This window comes from Aspergillus pseudoviridinutans (genome assembly GCF_018340605.1).
Source record: "Aspergillus pseudoviridinutans IFM 55266 DNA, scaffold_6, whole genome shotgun sequence".
NCBI classification, from domain to species: Eukaryota; Fungi; Ascomycota; class Eurotiomycetes; order Eurotiales; family Aspergillaceae; genus Aspergillus; species Aspergillus pseudoviridinutans.
The window spans coordinates 1,528,143-1,550,043 of NW_025091286.1; the positions used below are offsets into that span (position 1 = coordinate 1,528,143).

The 21,901-nt window shown below is 50.3% G+C and overlaps 9 protein-coding genes and 1 non-coding gene across 10 annotated transcripts; 8 read left to right on the forward strand and 2 right to left on the reverse strand.

Moving 5' to 3' along the window:
- Nucleotides 1–1,570: 1,570 nt before the first annotated feature.
- On the forward strand, nucleotides 1,571–5,455 carry Asppvi_008957 (tetratricopeptide repeat protein; the record flags this gene model as incomplete). Its single annotated transcript, XM_043304821.1, has 11 exons — nucleotides 1,571–1,748; nucleotides 1,822–1,960; nucleotides 2,017–2,094; nucleotides 2,146–2,279; nucleotides 2,333–2,384; nucleotides 2,446–2,651; nucleotides 2,700–2,768; nucleotides 2,816–2,902; nucleotides 2,970–3,161; nucleotides 3,213–4,724; nucleotides 4,785–5,455. The coding sequence occupies 11 exons, from the start codon at nucleotides 1,571–1,573 to the stop codon at nucleotides 5,453–5,455; spliced, it is 3,318 nt and encodes a 1,105-aa protein (XP_043160756.1).
- A 452-nt stretch (nucleotides 5,456–5,907) lies between these two features.
- Nucleotides 5,908–7,677, reverse strand: Asppvi_008958 (MFS transporter; the record flags this gene model as incomplete). The annotated part of the gene is made up of 2 exons (XM_043304822.1): nucleotides 5,908–6,201; nucleotides 6,259–7,677. The coding sequence occupies 2 exons, from the start codon at nucleotides 7,675–7,677 to the stop codon at nucleotides 5,908–5,910; spliced, it is 1,713 nt and encodes a 570-aa protein (XP_043160757.1).
- Nucleotides 7,678–8,520: 843 nt separating this feature from the next.
- Asppvi_008959 lies at nucleotides 8,521–8,592 on the forward strand. The gene has a single exon. It is a non-coding gene; the product is annotated as a tRNA-Arg (tRNA).
- Nucleotides 8,593–8,767: 175 nt separating this feature from the next.
- On the reverse strand, nucleotides 8,768–10,826 carry Asppvi_008960 (signal recognition particle receptor subunit alpha; the record flags this gene model as incomplete). The annotated part of the gene is made up of 3 exons (XM_043304823.1): nucleotides 8,768–10,206; nucleotides 10,265–10,550; nucleotides 10,602–10,826. The coding sequence occupies 3 exons, from the start codon at nucleotides 10,824–10,826 to the stop codon at nucleotides 8,768–8,770; spliced, it is 1,950 nt and encodes a 649-aa protein (XP_043160758.1).
- Nucleotides 10,827–11,128: 302 nt separating this feature from the next.
- On the forward strand, nucleotides 11,129–12,322 carry Asppvi_008961 (protein transporter YIF1; the record flags this gene model as incomplete). The annotated part of the gene is made up of 3 exons (XM_043304824.1): nucleotides 11,129–11,416; nucleotides 11,482–12,045; nucleotides 12,101–12,322. 3 exons carry the CDS (start codon nucleotides 11,129–11,131, stop codon nucleotides 12,320–12,322), a joined length of 1,074 nt encoding a protein of 357 aa, XP_043160759.1.
- Nucleotides 12,323–13,630: 1,308 nt separating this feature from the next.
- Nucleotides 13,631–14,312, forward strand: Asppvi_008962 (60S ribosomal protein eL14; the record flags this gene model as incomplete). Its single annotated transcript, XM_043304825.1, has 3 exons — nucleotides 13,631–13,756; nucleotides 13,839–14,102; nucleotides 14,253–14,312. The coding sequence occupies 3 exons, from the start codon at nucleotides 13,631–13,633 to the stop codon at nucleotides 14,310–14,312; spliced, it is 450 nt and encodes a 149-aa protein (XP_043160760.1).
- Nucleotides 14,313–14,996: 684 nt separating this feature from the next.
- Asppvi_008963 (nascent polypeptide-associated complex subunit alpha) lies at nucleotides 14,997–15,777 on the forward strand (the record flags this gene model as incomplete). Its single annotated transcript, XM_043304826.1, has 3 exons — nucleotides 14,997–15,227; nucleotides 15,334–15,392; nucleotides 15,453–15,777. The coding sequence occupies 3 exons, from the start codon at nucleotides 14,997–14,999 to the stop codon at nucleotides 15,775–15,777; spliced, it is 615 nt and encodes a 204-aa protein (XP_043160761.1).
- Nucleotides 15,778–16,232: 455 nt separating this feature from the next.
- Asppvi_008964 (F1F0 ATP synthase subunit d) lies at nucleotides 16,233–16,964 on the forward strand (the record flags this gene model as incomplete). Its single annotated transcript, XM_043304827.1, has 4 exons — nucleotides 16,233–16,241; nucleotides 16,319–16,714; nucleotides 16,780–16,866; nucleotides 16,935–16,964. 4 exons carry the CDS (start codon nucleotides 16,233–16,235, stop codon nucleotides 16,962–16,964), a joined length of 522 nt encoding a protein of 173 aa, XP_043160762.1.
- Nucleotides 16,965–17,937: 973 nt separating this feature from the next.
- On the forward strand, nucleotides 17,938–19,014 carry Asppvi_008965 (uncharacterized protein; the record flags this gene model as incomplete). Its single annotated transcript, XM_043304828.1, has 1 exon — nucleotides 17,938–19,014. The coding sequence occupies one exon, from the start codon at nucleotides 17,938–17,940 to the stop codon at nucleotides 19,012–19,014; it is 1,077 nt and encodes a 358-aa protein (XP_043160763.1).
- Nucleotides 19,015–20,498: 1,484 nt separating this feature from the next.
- Asppvi_008966 (uncharacterized protein) lies at nucleotides 20,499–21,896 on the forward strand (the record flags this gene model as incomplete). Its single annotated transcript, XM_043304829.1, has 1 exon — nucleotides 20,499–21,896. One exon carries the CDS (start codon nucleotides 20,499–20,501, stop codon nucleotides 21,894–21,896), a length of 1,398 nt encoding a protein of 465 aa, XP_043160764.1.
- Nucleotides 21,897–21,901: the final 5 nt, after the last annotated feature.

Below are 21,901 nucleotides of genomic sequence, written 5' to 3' on the forward strand. Positions count from 1 at the left end.
ATCGACGCTCTTGGCCATCCATTGATCAATCAGAAGCCGTTTGCTTTTGAGATTGCCGATTGACGACTTCAAGGCAGAGGCGCATTTGTGTCAGGACGGCAGTTGAAGGATCCATGAGAAATAGACACTCCGGCATCTGGCGCATAAAGTCTAGACGAAGCGGATAAAGTTTTTGACTTTCTGTAGCTGTCCATTAGTCCTGCTTTTCCCTTTTCGGCCGGGTACTCTTCTTACTCCTGCTCCTTCTTCTCCTTCAAACTCTTTCCCATTGAGATTCATACGAATGCTTTCCTTTCTTCAAACAACGGTCGCATCGATAATCACCCCTCTCGGAAAGTTTCGATAACTGGCCATCGAATGGATTTATCTGTTGCTGGGAAGACGAAGAAGCGGTAGACGCAGTTTAGGATAATCACGGATAGGTCATATCCCGAAGACCCAAGTCCATGAACTATCGGATCGACTATCAGATGGATTCCAACGATTATTGATCCGAGTTGTCTCTGGAGTCAGCACTGTAGATTCGTACGCGGCGGACTATCTATCCAGTATCGGTCGGTTATGTTAATTTTGTGGGTCATTTGCTGGGGCTTCGTTTGGGTTCCGTAGATCGTCTCCGTCCAAATCGAAATATGACAGGTGGGAAACGACATTCATCTTGCGAATGCGGGGACAATAGTCATAGGCCAGCTTTCCATCGAAGGGAGCCACACAGGCAGGAGCATGTTCATGCGGTGAGGAAAAATGGCGTGGCCGAGGAGAAGTATCCTGGCATTGAGGTGCTTGTAGAAAGTTCGACGCAAGGGAGCCATCGGTTTATCGTTGTATAGAGCCAGGGATGAACTTCATTGACAGAAAAGGAATCAGGATCAAAAAGAATGTGTTTGTGATTGGCTGTTGGAGATATCCTCCCCCCTGATTGTTGATGTCCGGCCAATTCAAAGAGAAGAAAGACGCGAAGACCGCGACTCTCTAACACACGACTTTCTGTAGAGTATACACATCCAACGGGATTGCCCGAGACAACAAACCCTGCAGATGCCAACCACCCTCTGCGCTATCAACTGATTGGCCTTTTCATCAGATTACAGATCCTATTGGGCTTGAATCCTTCACAAACGACTTTCAAAATCCGAAGGAAGCGTCCCGCTAGGATCATGCGAGGGATAACAAGCACTGACGCTGCAAACTCCTCCCTTTTGAAACCAGAAAGTATGCGGCCCGTTTACCTCTCTCATCCCCATGGAGGATCGATTTCATCAAGATGACCCGCAGGGCACACGCACCTGGACCATGACCTGCCGATTATTGAAAAATGATGCCTCACCCGGCTCATTGATGGATTCTGATGCGGGTTCTTTCTCTGTTTGATCTTCGTCCAGACTGCATGTGGGTTTCTGTCATTGACATCCGGGTTGCCTCTACCTCTGCCTTTGTCCTCTCTTCATCCTATCTGAAGTTTGATTATGGATTACGGTCATTATACAAGTCCGATTGTGGAACGGTAAGAACATTCTCAGGGTCTGCATTTGCTCCCCGATTAGGATATCCCGCTGAAAACCCATATTTGATGGCTAGAGATGGCACCGCCAGCCGCAGTCCGCTGCAGGCAGAGGCGAAGCGGAACTTTGAGAACCAAATCGTTCTAAGCCCTTCTTCACACAATGCCTCTGCTGCACTTGCAGCGCGGACACGGGTTCTTCGAGCGTCGGACGTCTTACTGTCGTTGGCTGGCAAGACAGAGAATGGTTCGTCAAATTCTGCTCCTGTGTATGATCTGTCGCTTGACAAATCTAACGTATTGCGAATGCGGATATATAGAAACCGTTGAAGATTCTCCAGGCGTTGAAAGTTTTGCAGAAACTGTACGTCTGTTCCCGCCTCTTAGAAATGACGATGGGGCCCCCCATGGTGTTGCGGACCCCAAATGCCCGGATTGCGATGCTGTCTTCTCATCACCGTACGGCACACTGATTTGTCCTGCTTCTTCGATGCATAATCTGACGATACATACAGATGTGAATTGAAACAACACTACTTGACGCGATTCTGTCCTGGGGCAGCGGTGGCAGTCTATTTGATGACGCGAGATCGGTATGCTTGACTTCAGGGTACAGTTGATTCAGGCTGAGTGGTCTTCTATAGTCTTATCACCAAGGGCTACCGTATGGAAAAGCGGTTTTTGCCGCTGAATTCCCGTCCGCTCCGGTTTTTCTGCGAGCATTGCGAGAAGCAATTTACCATGGGTGACAAGGATGAAATAGTCGATCGACAACGTGGTGAGACTGTCACCCGTACTTGCCTATAAACATCCTCTCATATAATCTCGCAGACATGCCGTCATTCATCTGTTGCAAAAACTGCGGGGAGGAGTGTAACATCTCGTCAGTGCCAGTCTGATACTGATCTATTTGTCGTCCAACAAGTCTTACACGACTAATGTAGATATGAGCCTGTTCTGAATGATCCCAGAGACGACATCAGTCTTCGAGATATTCAAAAGGACAGGGCGAATGGAGCGCACAGCAGAAGCCCCAGTATTGCGCAGATGAGCTTTACCGGCTCTAAATTCCATATTGCGACCAATACCGCCGTGGAGCAATCGTTTGCTCAGAGGGCCAGAAAGTTGCGGGATTCCTGGTCGTTCAGAAGTAAGCTCCACAATTCCCTTGATGAGAGGCATGTCTAATTCCCGACAGAAATCTCGCAAAGTGATGAAGATGAGCTCATCGCGATTAGTTTTGCTGGTCTATATGACCTGGAAAGAGGTAGGCCAACAATTTTTCTGACGCGCCGGGTTTAATGTGAGACACAGTGCATGCCCCCAGTGGTATATACCAACAGTTCGGAGGTACTGCCGAATGGCAGCCGACGCAGTCAGACAGGGACTGTCTTTATGAAAGTATGCTCGGCCCTGTCTCTATAAGAACAAAAGTGCATGAGAGTGAATGGCTGATAATCACTGCCAGCGCCGAATGATGTCCATATCATTGGCTCAAAGACCTCGGGCATGGCCCTTTGTGAAGAGGAAAGCGATCACTACAGAAGCGATTATGTTGATTCGCAGGGAAATCTGGTTGAAGATCAAACCCACGCGACACCATCGTCATCTCGAAGGCAATCCTTTCTGCAAAGGATATTTGGTCGTACCATTCCGAAAGGTTTGCTTGATGAATATTATACTGGCCAAAACCCCAGCTGACGGAGAACAGGTCTGTCACGCGCAAAATCTGCCTCTAATCGAGGGAGAAAGTTGCTGAAGAGAGTCAATACCGTGAGGCTCTCTTTCACGCAAAGGGGCTCCAAGAACGGAAGTGATACAAGCTTAGAAACCGAAGGAAGCTCAAGTGCCATGCGAACCACAGCCAAGAGCCAACGCAGAGCAGATGGAATTCGAGCAGCTGTTTCCGAAGCCGAGTATATGACTTTGTTGCGAAATTGCCAGAACATTTTCATTCATATTCAACACCTCTCTGGAGGCGCAATGGTTCATGACGCCTCTGGACGTCAAAGACTGCTCCAAATGGATGAGGTAGCTCAGCTCTTTCTCCAGCTGAAGAATGAGCTCTCCGCCTCGACAGTCTATTCCAAAGCCCTGATAACGCGTATGCGGGCTGATGCAGCCCTCAAGCAGGGCCATTCGAAAGCAGCGGTTGTGGAGTTTCACGATGCGCTGCGGACTCTGGACAGTGCGCCAGCATTGGACACTGAGAGATTGTCTCGCGCGTCCATTTTACATTCGATGGGACATGCATACCGCAGTCTGGACCTGCCCGCAGAATCGGAAGCCTGCTACTTGGAGGCACTGGGGCTCTACAAACGATCCTTCGGCCGCGACCACCCGACGAACTTTGCAATTCTGCACGATCTAGGCGCGCTTTGCGAGAAGGACGGATACGCCACCGAAGCAGCTGCACTATATGAGCGCTCGTTCGCAGGCAGGTTGAAGACCCTGGGACAGCACGCACCGGAAACATTGAGTAGCATGCAGGATCTCGCTTCTCTCAAGGTCTCCTTGGGTGATCTAGAATCTGCACTGCTCTTATTGGAGAGGGCGGTTCCTGCTCTCGACACGGTGTTTGGACTCCAGAACGAAACGACCCTGAACGCAATGAACAAGTTATCTCTTCTGTATCAAAAGCTCGGCCTAGTCAAGGAGTCTCGTATGATATGCAGCAAAACCATCCCGCATTGCAAGACGATATTCGGCGTAGCGAGTGCTATCACGAGGGATGCCGTTGTCCGGTACATTCAAGGCTCTGACAATTTTGACTTTCCCCCAGAAATCATGGACGTACTCGACCGATACCGCAACTCTCGCGACCCCGAGGCCCTTCGGGTTATCCATCGATTGGGTAGATCGTACATGGATGCAGGACTGAACCGAGACGCTGCTGATCTCTTCGAGACCTTGTTCGAGGACCTCCTGGTCGCAAGAGGACCAGAGGCTCCTGAAACGTTCGATGCGCTCAGCGCGCTCTGCGTGTCACGCGAGCACCTCGACTCCGTGGATAAAGCCATCCTCGCCTATCACCAGCTCGTTCAAATGGCAAAGGCCACCCCTGACGACCACCACTCGCGGAAACGGATCGGCTATGCACAGAAGAGAATCGTCGAGCTCAACCGCCGGCGGGAGGTCCTGGCTACTGAGAGAAAAGAGTGGGGATTGCACGAGCCGGGGCAATGTGAGAACTGCGGAACATCCACTAAAATCCTCTGCAATTGTGAGCCTCCTCCCTGACATCTTCCCTGCGACGCATCGCACAAGCTGACGAGCCTTCCAGCATGCAAAATCTTCCGTTTCTGCAGCGAACCATGTCACAAAGCCAGCCTGCAAGGACATCTCCCCTACTGCATCCCCTCCGTGTCCCTCCGGGAGTCCAAATCCCTCGCCGTCAAACCACGCTGCCCTCCCTGGGTCCGAGACCAGGCTCTCTCAAAAATCCGTCCCCTCGACAGGAACAGGACCGTAGACGTACTCTCCAGCTACACTTTCTACTTCGATCCGCGCAACTTCACAACGTTCCGGATGAAGCTCAGTTCTCTCACAAACACAATTATCATCTTTTCCCTAGACTCAGACATCCAGTTCGCAACCATCGACAGCAGCTCGTCATCCGGACGCGGAAACACAAGCTCTTCACCCCCAACAACCTCCAGCACCACTGCCCGAGAAATCCAATGGCTAACCCCCCAACGCCAAGAAGCCCTCTGCTACATCCCCCCAGGGGCCTCCGATACGCCCGCAAAGTACGTCCTCGTCAGCCCCGGAAAGGAAATGTTCAAATCAGCCATCCAGAAGCGAATTAGCGTGCGGGGCTCGAATGGCGAAAAGGAGCATTTTCGGTCTCTGTCATTGCCGGATAGTGAGCTGATCGAGTATGCTCAGGGCCTGCTTCTGACGGGATACCTGGAGGAAGCGTTCATGTACGTCATTGAGTGGGAATGGAAGTGAGGAATATGAATGCACGAACGAGCCTTTTCGTTTCCTTTGTTTCTAGATCTTGCCGAGAATACGGACTTGATAAATACATCGAGATACTTCCGATAGTTAGGCGTGTGGTGTACCTGAGAAGAGCGCGCCAGCGAGCCATCTAGATTGACGTGATTCGTATGGTCCAATGGATTCTCTCAATTAATCTTATCCAGATATCTAGGCCCACCTACACAGACAAGACGTGCCAATGATATGAAAGTTTATATGTCCCTAGATCCAGAAGGAACTATAAATCTATCGATGCCCAATATATACATATGAACAAGCGCTCGCACAACAGATGAGCGAGGAAATCTAACGCGAATAGAATAACAACAGAAAACACCGGACTCGAGGCTTAGAGACACTATACAAGATCATCAATTCGTAATAACCGGATGATACCCGACCTAACATTGTCCGGGACTCAATCAAGGGGTTGAGGGACGCTCATCATCCGATTTATAATTATCGTCGTCGTCGCTTTCCCAATCTTGCGCCTCTAAAGAGCGACCCTTGATGCCGAAACTCAAGACAAACCCGACAAAAGAAACGGCAGCAAAGACACCGAAAGCCAGCAGTTCTCCCTTTGGTTGGATGCGGGAAGCCAGGGAGAAAAGGCCACCAGATAGAAACGGACCGGCCGCTCGACCAGCGGCGGCAAGAGTTTGCGCAAGGCCATTAAGTGCTCCAAGGACTGCGTGATCCGGAGCAGAGTTCGTAATCTGGACCGCAAAGTTAGCGCATTGTCAAAATCTCAGTCAGGAGGAGGATGATCTTACCAGTAAGAGTGCACTAGTCAAACCGCCAACCGAAGCGACCGTCTTAACCAAGAGTACGAAGCACAATTCAATAGCCATGAAAGCAGTCTTTTTGGTCAGCTGACCGTCAGAATCGTCTCCTTTGTATCCGACGAAAGGCATGAGCATGAACGACAGCACGAAGCCGAAGAGGCTTGCCCGATATGACCACCTGTTGCCCATCTTATCTCGCAGTCTGCCGAAGATACAGACTTGGAAGAGTATAGTGGCCAGCCCGGCAAAGCCTTGTGAGAGACCAATCTCGCTCGGAGTAAGACCTCGTCCCGTAGGAGGTGCAGCATTCGAAAAAATAGGGAAAAGCGAGTTGAAAGACACGTTGCCCAGGGCGAAGATGAGATACGTCAGCAAAAGCAAAACAGTGTCCCGATTCCAGATCTCCCTTTTGAGCAGGGACTCATGTGTGACTCCTTGATTACTGGACACTTCCGAGGCGGAGTCGAGTTCGCTATCATGATCTTGCTCAGATGCATGCTGTTGCACAGAATGATATTCGTGCGGAGGGTACGCCTGTCCTGCTCGCTTGGCAAGACTAGTCCACTCCCACAACCAGACAAACACTGCACGAATTCTGCGTTTGAATGTAGGTATGATTTCCGCATCCTCGAGGCTCTCTTCGAGAAATAGGCTCGTCAAAATGAAATCCACCCCAAGAATTCCCGCACACACGAGGTTCGGCCCGGCGTAAGGATACGGATTGGGTTTGCTCTTGTCCAAAGGATTTCGCGGGAACACTAGTAAGCCGCCAATAAGAGGTCCGGTGATCCCTCCGATACCGTAGAGGACAGGGAGATAAGTGAAAGCTTTCGACTGGTTGCTTCTGTCGGTAATCTCTCCCAGGCATGTTGACACCAATCCCTGGTTGCCATTGACAGCGCCCATCAACGCCTGCACCAGGATGGCCTGCCATAACGTCTTACAGAATCCAAACGCTACCATGCAAACTGCAGTGAGGATGGTCCCAAGCAATATGACCGGCTTCCGTCCCACGCGATCAGAAAGCCAACCCCAGAAGTAGTTGGTTATGAACTGCGCCATCGCAAACGCCGAGGCGATCGTTCCGACATAGAAACCCACCGACTGCGGTTCAACTCCGGGAAACGACGCCKCCATATCAGGCAAATAAGGGCTGATCGAATTGAGTGCCGTCTGCTCACAAAGCGCGATCATCGCCAACACCGCCATCTGCTTCTTCGGCAAGGGAGACCGTGATTCATCCTCGCTTCCGGATCTATGTTGTTGCTGATTCAAATCGCCGCCTGAGGATTCGGATTGGCCTGAGTTCGGTCTTCCACGCGATTTTGGAGGAGGAGTGTCGAAGGTTTGATAGTGCTGCGTGTTTGAATGACGCCTATTGAGCGAGGTCTGTTCAGGCTCTCTCATCCTCACGGGGCACGATCTTCGCGTAATTCGAGAATTGATGTATTTTCTGTAACGATTCAAACGAAGCCCGAATGAAGTAGGTAGGTCGACTGCTGATCCAGCTTCTGTGCTGCTCGATGGTCTGCAGGAAGTTCAAAGTGCGGAGAAAAATCTTGTGTCACGCGGCCGGATTCGGAAGGAATAAGGCCTTCCAAGCAACCGCTCATGTACTTCCAAACGGGTGAATTATCAATCTAGAACGAGTCTTTCACTGTACAATAGCAAGGCAACGCACAGAGCAGAAGTAAGCAGATCATGCAATGGCTAATGATTTGAGTGAGCAGTCACGCTCCACAACTTGATATTGAGATGATGATGTAAGCGATCCGAGGATGCACGCTGAGTCATCCATCCCCACGCGAGGTACCAACAATCCCAGGCCCAGAATCATTAATGATTCGAGCTATATCTGTGGTGGTGTCAATGAAGTCATTCCAGGCAAGACAAGATTCAGGAACCAAGGGATGCCATAATCCTCCAATGAAGGTCGAGATAGTAGTAAGCTTTCGAGAGGTGCACTACAGAGTAGTAATCAAGACCATCTCTGAAAAACAAAATGATGTCATACCTCAAGGCAAAGCAATTAGGTAGATTCATCGACCAAAACCTTGTATAGTTCATCCTGCATAAGAGCCACACTACTTATGCTGCAGTAACGATGACTGGCTTAAGCTTATGGTGCAGGAGGCTCTAAATATCTCGTCTTCTGCATGAGGGAGATTGAGCTATGTGGATGTGCACACGACTCACGGCCCAATAATTATTCTTTGATATTTCACTTTAGTGCCCAGAACTCTCCATGAAGGCCTGCTGGCCCAATGGTAAGGCGCTTGACTACGGATCAAGAGATTGCAGGTTCGAATCCTGCGCAGGTCATTCTTTTTTACCTCTTTTTTTCTAGGTTTGTCTCTCTTATTTCTTTCTTCTGATTTTTCCTGTTGGGAGATCGGTGCGCATACAATGGCAGTAAGCTAATTTACAATAATAATTCAGCTGGCGTGACTAGAAGCGAGATGATATGAACCTCTATAATATGGCAAAAGCTGCGCGCTCACTTCATCAACAGATTGACAGCCCAAGGCACACTTAGGCCCCTCAAATCACCATAGTGCTGGCCCACGCCCAGAAAAACAATAGGAATTCCTGTTGCATGCACCATGCTGACGAGAGTACCTACCATGTCGCCAACGGTATCACATTTACTGATGATGAATCCATCGAGGTTTCTCCCAGTGCCGAAGGCTTGGTTGAAGTTGCGAGCCTGCATCACACTGTCCGTGCCGACCAGGGCTTCACCGACCATAAAGATCTTATCCGGTTTGGCGAACTTCGCAAACTTCTCAAGCGAAGACATAAGGCGTTGGTCGTTATGACGGCGGCCGGCAGTATCAATCAAGACAACGTCGAATTGATTCGCCGCACCGTACTCCACCGCATCCTTTGCTACATTCGCTGCATCCTTCCCGTATCCCTTCTCGTAGAGTTCAACTTCTCCAGCATTCTCTCGAGCACTAAGTTCCTTCAGATTGCGAGCATGGACTCGTAACTGTTCCACTGCTCCAGAGCGGAAGGTGTCGCACGCTGCAATCAGAACACGATAGTTATTCTGGAGAAGGAAGTAGCAGATTTTGCCTAGATTTGTCGACTTTCCAACACCATTGACGCCCACAATGGAGATGACATATGGGCGAGGAGCCTGTCCTTTGCTCGTAGGAGATCTAACAGCATCGATCTCGCGCAATAGATCTAGAGATGACGTAGGTGTCAATATTTTGCGCAACGAGGACTCCATTGCGGAGCGCAGCGCTGCATCAACGCTTTGAAAGTTGCCTGTCTTCTTGCCCACTAATTCTCGTTGGACGCCTTCACATAAACGGACTGCCGCTTCGCGCGCAACGTTCTTCTTCAGCAAATGGTCTTCCATAGCTTTCAAGGGTTTCTCCAAGTCAGCCTCAGTAAGGACCTTGCCGCCGACAATATTACGGAAGAATCCTCCAAGTGCGTGGACACCTGACCCAACAAGGCCCGTGGACGAGGAAGCCTTTGCCTTTTCATGGTCGGCATTCTCAAGAATGGAATGGACTTCATCCCCTAGATCTTTCAGGACAAATTGGCCCTTGCCTGTTCGTCGCCCCCAGGATTCCTGCGCGACAGCCTCCACTACTGGAGCCGGTGCGTCCTCGCCATCTGCGGGCGCGGAGTAATCGAGAACCTTGCCATCGTCCTCATCTGCGAAGCCATCAGCATCCCACTTGCGCATCTTTTTTCCACTTTTTGGCGTTTTCCCCTTCCGAATGCTTTCATCTCCGGACGAAGCAGTAGCGCTGGTGTTCGCCGCTTTGCGTGCGCGGCGAGAGGCGCGGCCAGCCGGCCCTCCCTTGGCGGTCAACAGATGACCTGAAATGGGCGTTGATGATCGAGAAAGATCGGGGGTCTGGGGTGGCGAACTCTCGTCCGAGGTCGCCGCGCCCTGCGCAACTGGACGTTGCGCTTTGGAGGTAGTTAGCAACACAATCACGAGCAGAGAAAAGTTATCGACGTAAAATACCTTTCAGCAGACCAGGCACGGGCGGCGGAGGAGGACCGCCATTGTCTGATGATACAAGAGGATCCTTTCTCTCTTTGATCTCTGCAACGAGAGTTTCTGATGTAGGAGCCCCAGCATTGTCCTCAAGCTCTCGCACCTGCTGGTCGAAGTACTTATCGAACGGGTACTCAATAATCCTAGCGCGTGCGCTCCTCAGCTCATCCTTATATAAGTCGATGAATATGGTCGAAATATTATCCAAGAGTTTGTCGATCCAACCAAGATGTAGCAGAGATTGATATACAGCCTATAGAATCGGTCAGCGGCGCCATGAAACCAAAGTGCAACATGAGCATACCACAAAGATCAGATTGAAATCTTTGACTTGCTTCCATTTCAGAGTATACTTTTCCTTCTTGTATATAGGAGCTGCACTGCTCGTTGGCTGATTTTGTGCTCGAACCTTCTCCTCAATGAAGACATCGTTGATTAGACTGTTGACCACATGCGCTCCGACCGGCGCATACGACTTTGACCAAAGCACCACCCCGGAGGTAGTCAAAACTTCGAAAGCTTCTAACATGTCGTAAGCACTTTTTGTGTATATTATTCAGGGTGAGCGGCGTGGGTGCTGGGGACCAGACAGGTGAGTGTAGTGGCCACCATCTAGTCGTAGTGGGGAACCGCGGGCGGAAAAGGTGAGAGCTCTCCGGCGATCAGACGGAGTCCAGCCACGTATAAACACACTTCAACATCACTCACACTCGAACTGTCGGATTGCCCGCAAACCCCCCCTCTTCAGCTGCTAGAAGACAAGGAGACGAGACCGAGTATTTCCGAGTCTTTTGTGCATCACTAGCTTCTCACTTATACCGAAAATCCAACATGTATCGCCAGTCTTTCGCACCACCGCCGGCGCAGTCACCTCCACTCCACCATCCTGTGCCTCAGCATGTGTCTACCGTTCCCATGATGCGCTCGCCTCCTCCCCCAACATCCCAGCAACCCCAGTCGTCTGGGTATGGTAATCCTTATCAGCCCTCTCCTGCGCAGGGCGGCAGCGGAACATATGCGCCTGGTTTTAGTGGGTTCATTAATGATCCCACAGCACAGATGGGATTCCAGGTTGGGAAGACGGCGATGGCTGCTGGCCAGGAGTATATGGAACAGAACGTGAGTTCACTGATGAAGAAGCCTACCATCCCCCAAACCTACGAGCCTCTGCTGAATTTCTATAGTTCAATCGCTATGTCTCCATTCCGGCTCTCAAACATTACTTCAACGTTTCGAATTCCTACGTCCTGAATAAGCTCGCACTCGTGCTCTTCCCCTGGCGACACAAGCCTTGGTCTCGCCAGCAAGCACGTTTAGCAACGTCGTCGGCGGGTCCTACTGGCCAGATTGCCCAGCAACAATACTCATCCATGTTCCTCCCCCCTCGTGACGATCTGAACTCTCCAGATATGTACATCCCTGTGATGGCGCTCGTCACCTATATTCTGCTTTCAGCGGTGCTGGCAGGATTCCGAGGTCAATTCCATCCGGAGCTACTTGGCTCGATAACTACGACGGCTATTGCGGTCATAGTCTTTGAAATACTGTGTCTCAAGTTGGCCATGTACATTCTCAGCATCAACAATGAATCTCAGCTGTTGGACCTCGTGGCATACTCTGGCTACAAGTTCGTTGGCATCATCGCAACTCTGGTTATGTCCGAGATCCTGACGCCAGGAAGAGGAACTGGCGGTTGGGTTGGCTGGGTTGTGTTCGTTTACACATTCCTCGCCAATGCGTTCTTCTTGGTAAGTGAAAAGAACATTGTGACTCCAACCTGCCAGTCAGTTGACAAGTTTCCAGCTCCGCTCGTTGAAGTACGTTCTACTCCCAGACTCAACCAGTGATGCGTCCATGCGCGCCGGTTCGATGCATACAGTTGCCCGTTCGCAGCGCAATCGTCGAACTCAGTTTCTGTTCATCTACTCTTATGTCATCCAATTCATCTTCATGTGGGTGCTGAGTCGCGAGGGCCCAGCTACTGCTGCCTCAGCAGCTGCAAAGGGTGCCGGGTCGCTGTCATGATTCCATTTAATGACAGCGAGGTTGCACATAATAATGACATAGACGGGCTTCATGAAAAGCAAGCAGTCCTCGACCCTAGGTCTTCGCTTGCCGGTGTTCATTGCGACCTGTATGTACTAGTGAGGTTCAATACCATAATGAATTTCTTCGAGTTTCCACAAGCTTCTTACTACCGGGGCATTTGCAGCCTCTAGGAAAATTCTCAGAAACCATTAGATAGAGGTATAGAAATATTACAGCGAGTACAAAGTAACGTGTCGAGAACTGGCTATCGAGGACGAATTGAAAGACCAATATTATTGTTATTCCAATGACTATACAAGGATCCATAGCTGTCCACCATAACCTGTGAATGTCTTATGTTAGACAGATGCGAAGAAGCGAAAATGTACAAGCAACGGTTGGAAGGTCACAAGTCCTCAGAGATCTTGGTGATAATGCAACATATCATGGCCAGAGGCATCATATACTATCTAGGCAGTGCAAAGGTGTAATCATCGGACGGTGACTGGGAAAGGGAAAGATAGTCGAACGTACCAGAAATGTGTGCTGATTGATGAGAATGACAAGTAGACGAGAACCTAAAATGTCTTAGAAACGTCAGCTCGCTGAAAGCAGGAATCGTGACGATAATTAAAGAGGAGCAATCAACAAATATCAGAATATGTAAGAAATGAATATCATGCGGCAGCGCTGCTTAGAGAACCCCGGCGAGGGTTCACAGACACTGCGTCAATCGCAAATTACCGCATCATGTGAAGGGTGATATTGAGAAAATGGAGATAGAAAACATACCAGTAAGATATGAGCTACTGCATGTATGAACCTGGGTAGATCACGTCAGTTGCGGATAGCATGGCCAGAACCTCATTTTGTCCTGAATGAATGAGCCAAATGCCAACTCAAACTCTTCGCAGATGCAAGGAGGAGGTTAAGCAAAATGTTTTGGGAGAAGCTTAAATGTAGTTTTCCCGGAACGGAGAATTGAGTGAAGCCGGTCCAGAGGCGCCAAGGCCCCAGCGAAAAGCAGCCCTAGGCCGCACGCAACCCCGTTCGGCGAGTTGCTACTGGCTGTTAAGCGAGACTCTTGTGGGCGAAGACCGCAACACCCGAAATTCGCGATCCAGTAGCCCAGAGCGACTTGTGTGCGTTTCGGACGACTTTGACAACCCCGACTCTTCGACAACAAATTCCCATCACCGCCCTCCCGGAGTCTGTCGACCGTGAGTTTGAAATCTACGCCCTCTATCGCATTTCTGGACTGTCACTGAACAACCCGTTTTTGTCGTTTTCTAGGAAGCCTTCGCCATGGCCGATATCGATGTCAAGATTGCTCAATGGAAGCTTGTTGAGGTTGGCCGTGTTCTGCTGATCCGCAGCGGTCCTTACACCGGCAAGCTTGCTGCCATTGTCGAGATCATCGACCACAAGCGTGTACGTTTTCAACGGAGGAATTCTGAGCTCAGAACGGAAAGATTATGGTCGGATGCGATATTGACAAAAGTCGCGATGATAGGTCCTGGTTGACGGTCCTTCCACCGAGGAGAACAAGATCGTTCCCCGTCACGCCCTTCCTCTCGCTCACGCCACTCTCACTCCCTTCGTCATTCCCAAACTCCCCCGCGCTGCCGGCACTGGCCCCGTGAAGAAGCTCTGGGAGAAGAACGAGATCGACGGAAAGTGGGCTAAGAGCACCATTGCTCAGAAGACTGAGCGCGCTGAGCGGAGGAAGAACCTGACCGACTTCGAGCGCTTCAAGGTCCTCAGACTCAGAAAGCAGGTACGTGCAGTTTGCGAACCTACGTGTGAATTGTGATGGGACATTGGAGGAAATTTTCGGTCACTCTGCGCTCGCTTATCGCGAGAGGAAAGAGAGCAATTACTTGCAAGATAGTCTGCGATCGGTTGCTGACATCTGGTGATTTAACAGGCTCGCTACGAGGTCCAGAAGGCTCACGCCAAGGTCAGGGCTGCTGCTCCTAAGTCATAGATGTTTTCATGAGGCTCGGTGCATAGTATGAAGGGGTACCTTGGGACGGTTTTACATGGCTGAGGGTTTTATTCTATTTCAGCAAAAAATAAGCTGTATCCACTACAATGACAGCCAAAAAATGATTCAAAACCTTGATATCCTGACACGGGTTATCGTACTATGTCATCAGATTGGCGCACCCGATTAGTACATGGCTCTGGTTTTTAGCCGTCTCCTTAGACATTAATTGGGAATTAAACAATTTAGACTCAATTGCCTAATGGAAAATGTAAGACTGTATCTTCATATATACTATTTGAGTTGAATTGGTTCATTGTGACTTGTATAGCTTGTAAAGGTGGTGCTTGTGTGAGTCCGGGGTGAGGGTCACAATCACCTCGCTAACGATTTTCGGCAGGATGGCATTCACACAGCTTTGCGACCTTCCACTTACAACAAGACACAAAAACCCCCAATCATCCCCAACAGCCCTCTATCTGTGAACTAGGTATGTTTATATTGATTTTACAGGTTCCAAGTTCTTCACTGGCCCCAGTTTCCAATTTCCTGCACTTTTGGTGGAGATTTCAGTGTTTCGTGGGGCATTTTCCGACGTTTACATTTGAACGACCAGACGGCGCTCCAGTTCGAATCGCTAACTGTCAATTCAATAGCCCTTCTAGGCTCGTTTAGACCGCAAAAATGGCTGATCCCCGTGTTGAAGAGCTCCCTGACGAGGAGGTTCCCAAGGCCAACGTTGAGGACGCTGGCAGCGACTCTGAGTCCGAGGCTGGTGAGGAGTCCAGCATCCCCGCTGGCGCCGCCGTCACCATCCACTCCCGTAACGAGAAGAAGGCCAGAAAGGCCATTGGCAAGCTCGGCCTGAAGCACGTTCCCGGCATCACTCGTGTCACCCTCCGCAGACCCAAAAACGTAAGAACACGGCCCATTTGCGCTACAATCAGCCGTCGATATATCTCGGGTTCCTGCAAAGCAGAGCCCAGATGTGAAAGAGCAGGAGCTAATCCGTCCTCTGCAGATTCTCTTCGTCATCAACCAGCCCGATGTCTACCGCTCTCCCTCCAGCAACACCTGGATGTATGTGTCTTACGGATTCTGTCGATGAATGTCTATCATTTAGCTTACACATTTCAACAGCATCTTCGGTGAGGCCAAGATCGAGGACCTGAACTCCCAGGCTCAGGCCTCCGCTGCTCAGCAGCTGGCTGCCGCTGAGGCTGCCGCTGGCGAGCACGCCGGCCACGACCACGACCACGACCACGGCAAGGGCAAGGCCCCCGAGACCGAGGCCAAGAAGGAGGAAGAAGAGGATGATGGTGAGGAGGTCGATGAGACTGGCCTCGAGGCCAAGGACATTGAGCTCGTCATGGCTCAGGCTAATGTGTCGCGCAAGAAGGCCGTCAAGGCCCTGCGCGAGAACGACAACGATATCGTCAACTCGATCATGGCGCTCAGCATATAACCCCCGCCAAGTTGAATCCACGCCGTCAGTGGCTGACGTCTTAGCCCTGCTGGCAGGATGAACTCTGGGTGCGACGTCAGGTTGATATCCCTTTGACGCATGTTCTGTCTCGCCCTTAGTGTAAATCAGTTAGTTCAAAAAAGCAGAATTGACCAGATTTAAATCACACTTTTCTACGGGCCATTCTTGCTCTGAAATATTGTATCTCAACCTTTACAACTGGAAGATATCACATCTAAACTCCCAATAAATAACGATGCGTATCAGTCTAACCGCTCACCCTGCTTGATGGTTTGCGGCTGTTGGTGGATGGGTGCTCGGAACACGGGAACGAAATAATCACGTGACTTTATCCCCATCCAAACCTTGCCGAAACAACCCTCATCTCGGAATGTCCAGGTTTGCACGTTGAAGTCCCCCTCTTTTCCCAATCTTCCACCATTCCACAAATAAAAATGGCTGCTGTATGTTACTTGCGCTTTTTCAATGCGGATATATGTTGAATTGGCAGGATTGTGATCGCTAACCCTCATTTTTACAGCGTAGCGCCGCTCTCAAGATCGACTGGGTCAAGGTGACCAGCTCTCTCGGCCTCCGCGGTCAGACCGCTGCCTCTCTCCAGGCCTTCAAGAAGCGTAACGACGATGCGCGCCGCAAGGTCCAGGTCCTGTCCGAGCAGCCCCAGACCGTCAACTTCGACCACTACCGCAGCATCCTGAAGAACCAGGCTATCGTCAACGAGATTGAGGGTTACGTCAAAAACTTCAAGCCCGCTACATACGATGTCAGCCGTCAGTTGAAGGCTATCGACGCCTTCGAGGCTCAGGCCGTCAAGAGCGCTGAGGAGACCAAGGGCAAGGTCGAGTCCGAGCTCCGCAACCTGGAGAAGACTCTGGAGAACATCGAGACCGCTCGTCCCTTCGATGAGCTCACTGTGGTATGTTTTAGATTACAAGATGGAAGGCTATTGGTTTGAAAGGATATCAATTAACTTTTTCCTAGGATGAGGTCGCTGCTGCTCAGCCTGAGATTGATGAGAAGACTTCTGCCCTCGTCTCCAGGGGCAGATGGATGCCGGCCGGATACAAGGTGGGTTACAATTCCTAGACATTTGCTTTTATTGGAATCGATTTACTGATGATAATTCGTTTGAATAGGAGCGCTTCGGTGACTTGTCCGCTGTTTAAGTTACCAGCATTTGCATCTCATTTCCCGCATCTTTTATCCTACAACCAATGGAATTACACGGCGGAAACCTCTTGTCGTCGAGCCTGTTAACGAATGGCTACCATTCCCGATACCTGGCAGTGTATTTCTTTTGGTCGATGGATCTGTATAGAATCAATGTTGAAATTAGAAGACGGTTTCCCTGCATTTATGCATCCAGCCAATTTCGCCTTTGGCTCGTAGCCATGACTCGTACTTTTCGATGCTTAATACTCCCGTCTTCATGATTTCTCGCATATGTGTGAAACTGATGTAGATCGCGTCCCCTCTCCAAGCCCAGGGCGACCATTATCCTGGAAACTCGCTTGCTCCTGCACCTGTTACACGTAAAACGATTATCCACAATCAAAGATTGCAAGCATTGAGAGAGAAAAACCAAAAACCAGAAACCAACAAAAGGAGGCCCGTCAAATACGAGAGTTCTGGTGATTGGTTATCTGGCACAAGTTTTGGATATATCGAGTGTGTCAAATGCTGGAACCCCAGCGGACTTGGTTCGTTCCGCCTTCAGCCCCTGTTCGTGTATTTGAATTATGCTACTAGCAGGCTCTTAGCGACTCGCGTTGCATGCCTTTTCTGATATTGCAGCTTTGCTTTGACCGAGTCATAGTCAGTAGCATTGATGCTGTCCATTCATTTATTCCAGACAGAGAGCATTGGTCCGACTGGTATTGTTGGTTGTTTCTCTCCATCGATATCTGAGGGAACTGGCGGCTGAGCGCGCCGCTCTCGTCTTGAAGTAATAGTCTTTGAGACATACTTGACAATAAAGATGAATTGAGAGAGACGGTTACTCCTGTGGCTGCGCAGTATTAACCGGCCTCTCCTTGCAGAGCCTGGCTTAATTGAGAGAATACATATGGATTCAACCATATGATGACATGAGTATCAGATTACTTGTCTCCGCTTGATTTCACCACGACCATTCACGCCATGTCAAATCACATCACAAAATCGCATGAGGTCCGTCAGGGACACGACTCCAAGCAGATGAATCAGGAATCGCCTCCAGCGCAGGCTCAGTCTGGGCTGGAATGCCTCCCAGTGGAGCTCCTCCAGAAGATCTTTCTACACAGTCTGGAGTTCAATCTTCCGAGAGCCTCAATTTCCCTCGCTAGGGCTCTATCAAATCCAACCCTCTATACCTGGCTCTTTCGGCTGGCCTTCAGTAGTTCCAATGAGAGCTCAAAGAATGGCTTTTTTACCCCAGACTTCCTCCCTCCGCCACTGGACTTTTTCGCGCTATCTACAGAGGAACGAAGCGATCTCCAAAGCGCAATCCTCGCATGTCGCTGGTGTACGCTAGAGCTCATGCGCAAATGCCAGAGAGAATACATCGAACACGCTGTGAGTCTCAAGTGTCGGGATCTAGTCTTCGCCCCTGAAGACCGCGACATCATAGCCAAGATCGGCGAACACTTCCACGACTTCAGACGCTACGACCAGGGCCACCAAGGCCGTCTCGGAAAAGGCGATCTAGTTTGCAGAGCTCAAGATCCAGAAACCAACGCGGAGTATAGAGTCGCAGTTTGGTTCAACTTTGGCGCCTTCCAGATACGCAAGCCGAATCCGATTCATACCGAGCTCGATCTCTTCCGACTACCCTGTTGTGCGGGCGAAACTCCATCGCGTATGCCGGACAAGTTGCTGTCTCGTCCATGGACAGATACGAAGATTGAGTCCCTTAAATTACTATGTACGGAGGTATACATCGATGACGATGAGGAATTTGAGCGTTCTGGGCGCCTGCTTCGCCAGGTAATCCGGGGCCGCGATTACAGTACTTTCAAGGTACTTGTGGAACTCTTCATTCGGATCCGAATATATAGGTATCCCATCCGCTGGCCTATACATCGGTCTCATTTCAAGGCAGCTTTGAAATATGCGGACTCTATCAACGATCCGTTCCTCAACTTTCTGGTTCGGGAACGTTGGGATGATTTACCTTCGTCTGATATAAAGCTCAAGAACGAACTGATAGCGAAAGTAGGAATAAGGTCTCCGGCATGAGGGATACACTCTACAATTCGATGGTCTTTAGAGACGTCAACAAGGAGAGGAAGTCATGGATTAACCGTTATCATTTAGAAATACATAAGATTCTAAAAACGAGCAACACTGGTGGGGTATGAAGAAAGCAGACGAGAAAACCGCGAACGTGGACACATAACGAGACGAAACTGGAAAGACAAGTCCATGAACACAATGCGTATCATATCCATCATAACTCATCAAGTCCGGTGGGCGCAGTGACTAGATTGTTGATCGTCGATGTCTCCTCATCCTTCCCCGGTTTCCGCAGTAGCCACAAGTGAGGCATGAAATAACGACGTCGCAGAGGGAGACGACACCATTGATGATGGCTTTAAGAACTGCGCCGATGGTATTGACGATGCCCATCAGGCAGGCGCCGATGGAACGGAAGATGTCCTGGATCTATGGAGTGGTCAGTGAAAGATGTGCAAAGACCTGAGAGGGTAGAACATACGCAAGACACGACGGCACCCATATTGATCAGATGCTCTTGTTTACTGTAGGATCTTTGTTTTGATATGGATCACGATTTGTGGTTTAGAGGAGGAAGCGTTGTCTGTGTTTGCCAAAGTACTGGAAGATGCAGTAGTGTGGACAGAGGTATCAGAGAATGGACGCATTGTGTAAGGTTGAAGGGGAGGGATACAGAGACTATATATGGCAGGTACGATGTCACAACAGCGCCAAAGTCTCAGAATGATGTATGAGGTTGGGATATTCCTGGAATTTGACAAGTGAATAGCATGAAAGGGGCAGGTAAGAATAGAATCCTCTAGAGAAAATGTGCTACAGACGTAATTCTATGGCATGGTAACCTCCACAGAGCCAGGACCAAACACTCCTCGATGCCGTCATATCGACGACTGTTCACCTTGGTGCCTTGGTACGATTCGTCTGCATTGGGCAAATTGAGTGTGGATCGAGGAATTCCCTGTCAGGTGGTCCTGGAACGAAATGTGTTTGGATCCAGGAAGAGCTTAACCGTGCTTCGACCATTCATGAGCCTTGACTTAACGATCATGTTTGTTCTTGATAGAGATTCAGGATGCGCAAGTGGCGTTGAGAAACTTGACATGCTGCAAGAGAGAGAGGTACATCCACCATGGTATGACATCATCATTGCTTCTGCTACACTATCTCTCAAGTAGCCTAGCGCTAGGGCTGAATTGGGCGATGTCAGCTGACCTTCAGAGCCCTTCCCTCCTCTTTATGGTAAGCCTCTTCACAGACCTTTCCCTCATTGGCTACGGCTCTTTGGTGATGTTCTGCCATTAACTGTCACTATTCCCAAGTGTCAAAGATATCGTCATTGCGCCCCTGCCGCCCCCAGCCCTACTGGGCTAACCTGTGCTTCAAACCGGGTCGTGTACATTCCTCGGGAATCTACAGGCTCAGGTGTCATGGCGCAAAGACAACCTTAACTCTCGTCGGACGAACTCCACTCATTCCCTTAGCCGGGCATGCTGACCCCAATCAGGGTCCGCGGCCGTAGAAAGAAAGTCCTTGCACAGAACCCTAGCCATGAGCAAGGGGCGAAGGCAATACCGAGTGGCCCCAGGGGCGGCCGGCCCTTAATGTCCCGTGAGGCTCGGCTCGACTCGTCTCAGTCCAAGAGCAACAAGAGAGCTCGCCTGTGGGCCGCCAGGCCGTCGAAGCGTCGCAAGACATTGTCCATACTGGAGACTCTTCCGGTAGAGTTGATCGAGAAGATCTTTTTGTACTCGTTGAATGTCAATCTATCCCGTGCATCGCCTTCGCTAGCGGCGGCGGTGTCGAGTGAGCGCATCTATCGCGTGTTGATACTGCTCGCTTTCTGGAATGATTCCGCCTCAGACGCTGAGGATCCTGATTCTGTTATTTCGAGGATACTGAGACCTTTGGACTATGTACCTCTGCAGGATGACGACCGCGGAAGTCTTCAAACATCCATCCTGCGCTGCCGGTGGTGCACGATGCCCCGGTTGCTCAAGCAATTGTCAGACATGACAAACCTGACTATCCAGAGACATTGGGTCAATGCTGGTATTGAAATGACTGAAGACCAACAAGAATCCTTAGACCGGTTCCTCGCGCGAGAAGACGACACTTCTACATACGGAGGTACCGACAAAGATGGCAATCGCTACACTCTGTCCATCACTCCCTTCGTGTCAGTAAGTATCGCGTGCCAGGAAACCGACGAGCAACAAACCCACAAAATCCTCAGCATGAAACGCTTCCCCGAGAAGCTCCTTCTCGGCGCCAGCGGAGAAGGCTTTAACGACGAACAGGCAACGTACCTCGAAATCATCCGACTCGCCTGCGGGCTCAACCGCTCCGACCACCTCGAGACAGACGTCTCCGTCTCTCGCGAGTCCCTGCATCAAGGCGTCCACATCGCCCTCGTKGAGCACAACACAAGAGCACTCGCAACCCTCCTCAAAATAGACGAGTACGTCTTCCGCAGCAACGCAACTGTCGCCGGCGGGCTGCCATACAGCATTCCACCCGAACACTTCCGCACGGCCGTTCGAGTCGCACGGCATGACCCAGCTCTTTTCCAAACGTTGCTTCGGGCGAGCGCGGAATCTGTCCCAGCGGATGATCCCGAGATTACGGAATGGGCGATGAGTCTCGGTGATTCATTTGGCCATTGGTTGCTGGATTTGATGTTGAGGCTCCCGCAGCAGATAGAGACTGCGAACGCGAATCCGGTAGAGGGTGCGGTGTTTTATCTGGGGAGAGCTAATGGGCAGATTGAGCTGGCGAGACGGTATTTGCGGGATGTCTTGAACGTGGACGAACAGCCGAGTTGGATGGAAGAGGCATCTGTTGACCTGTTCAGTCAATGGAGGGCCATCGAGACTATGACGGCTTAAAAAAA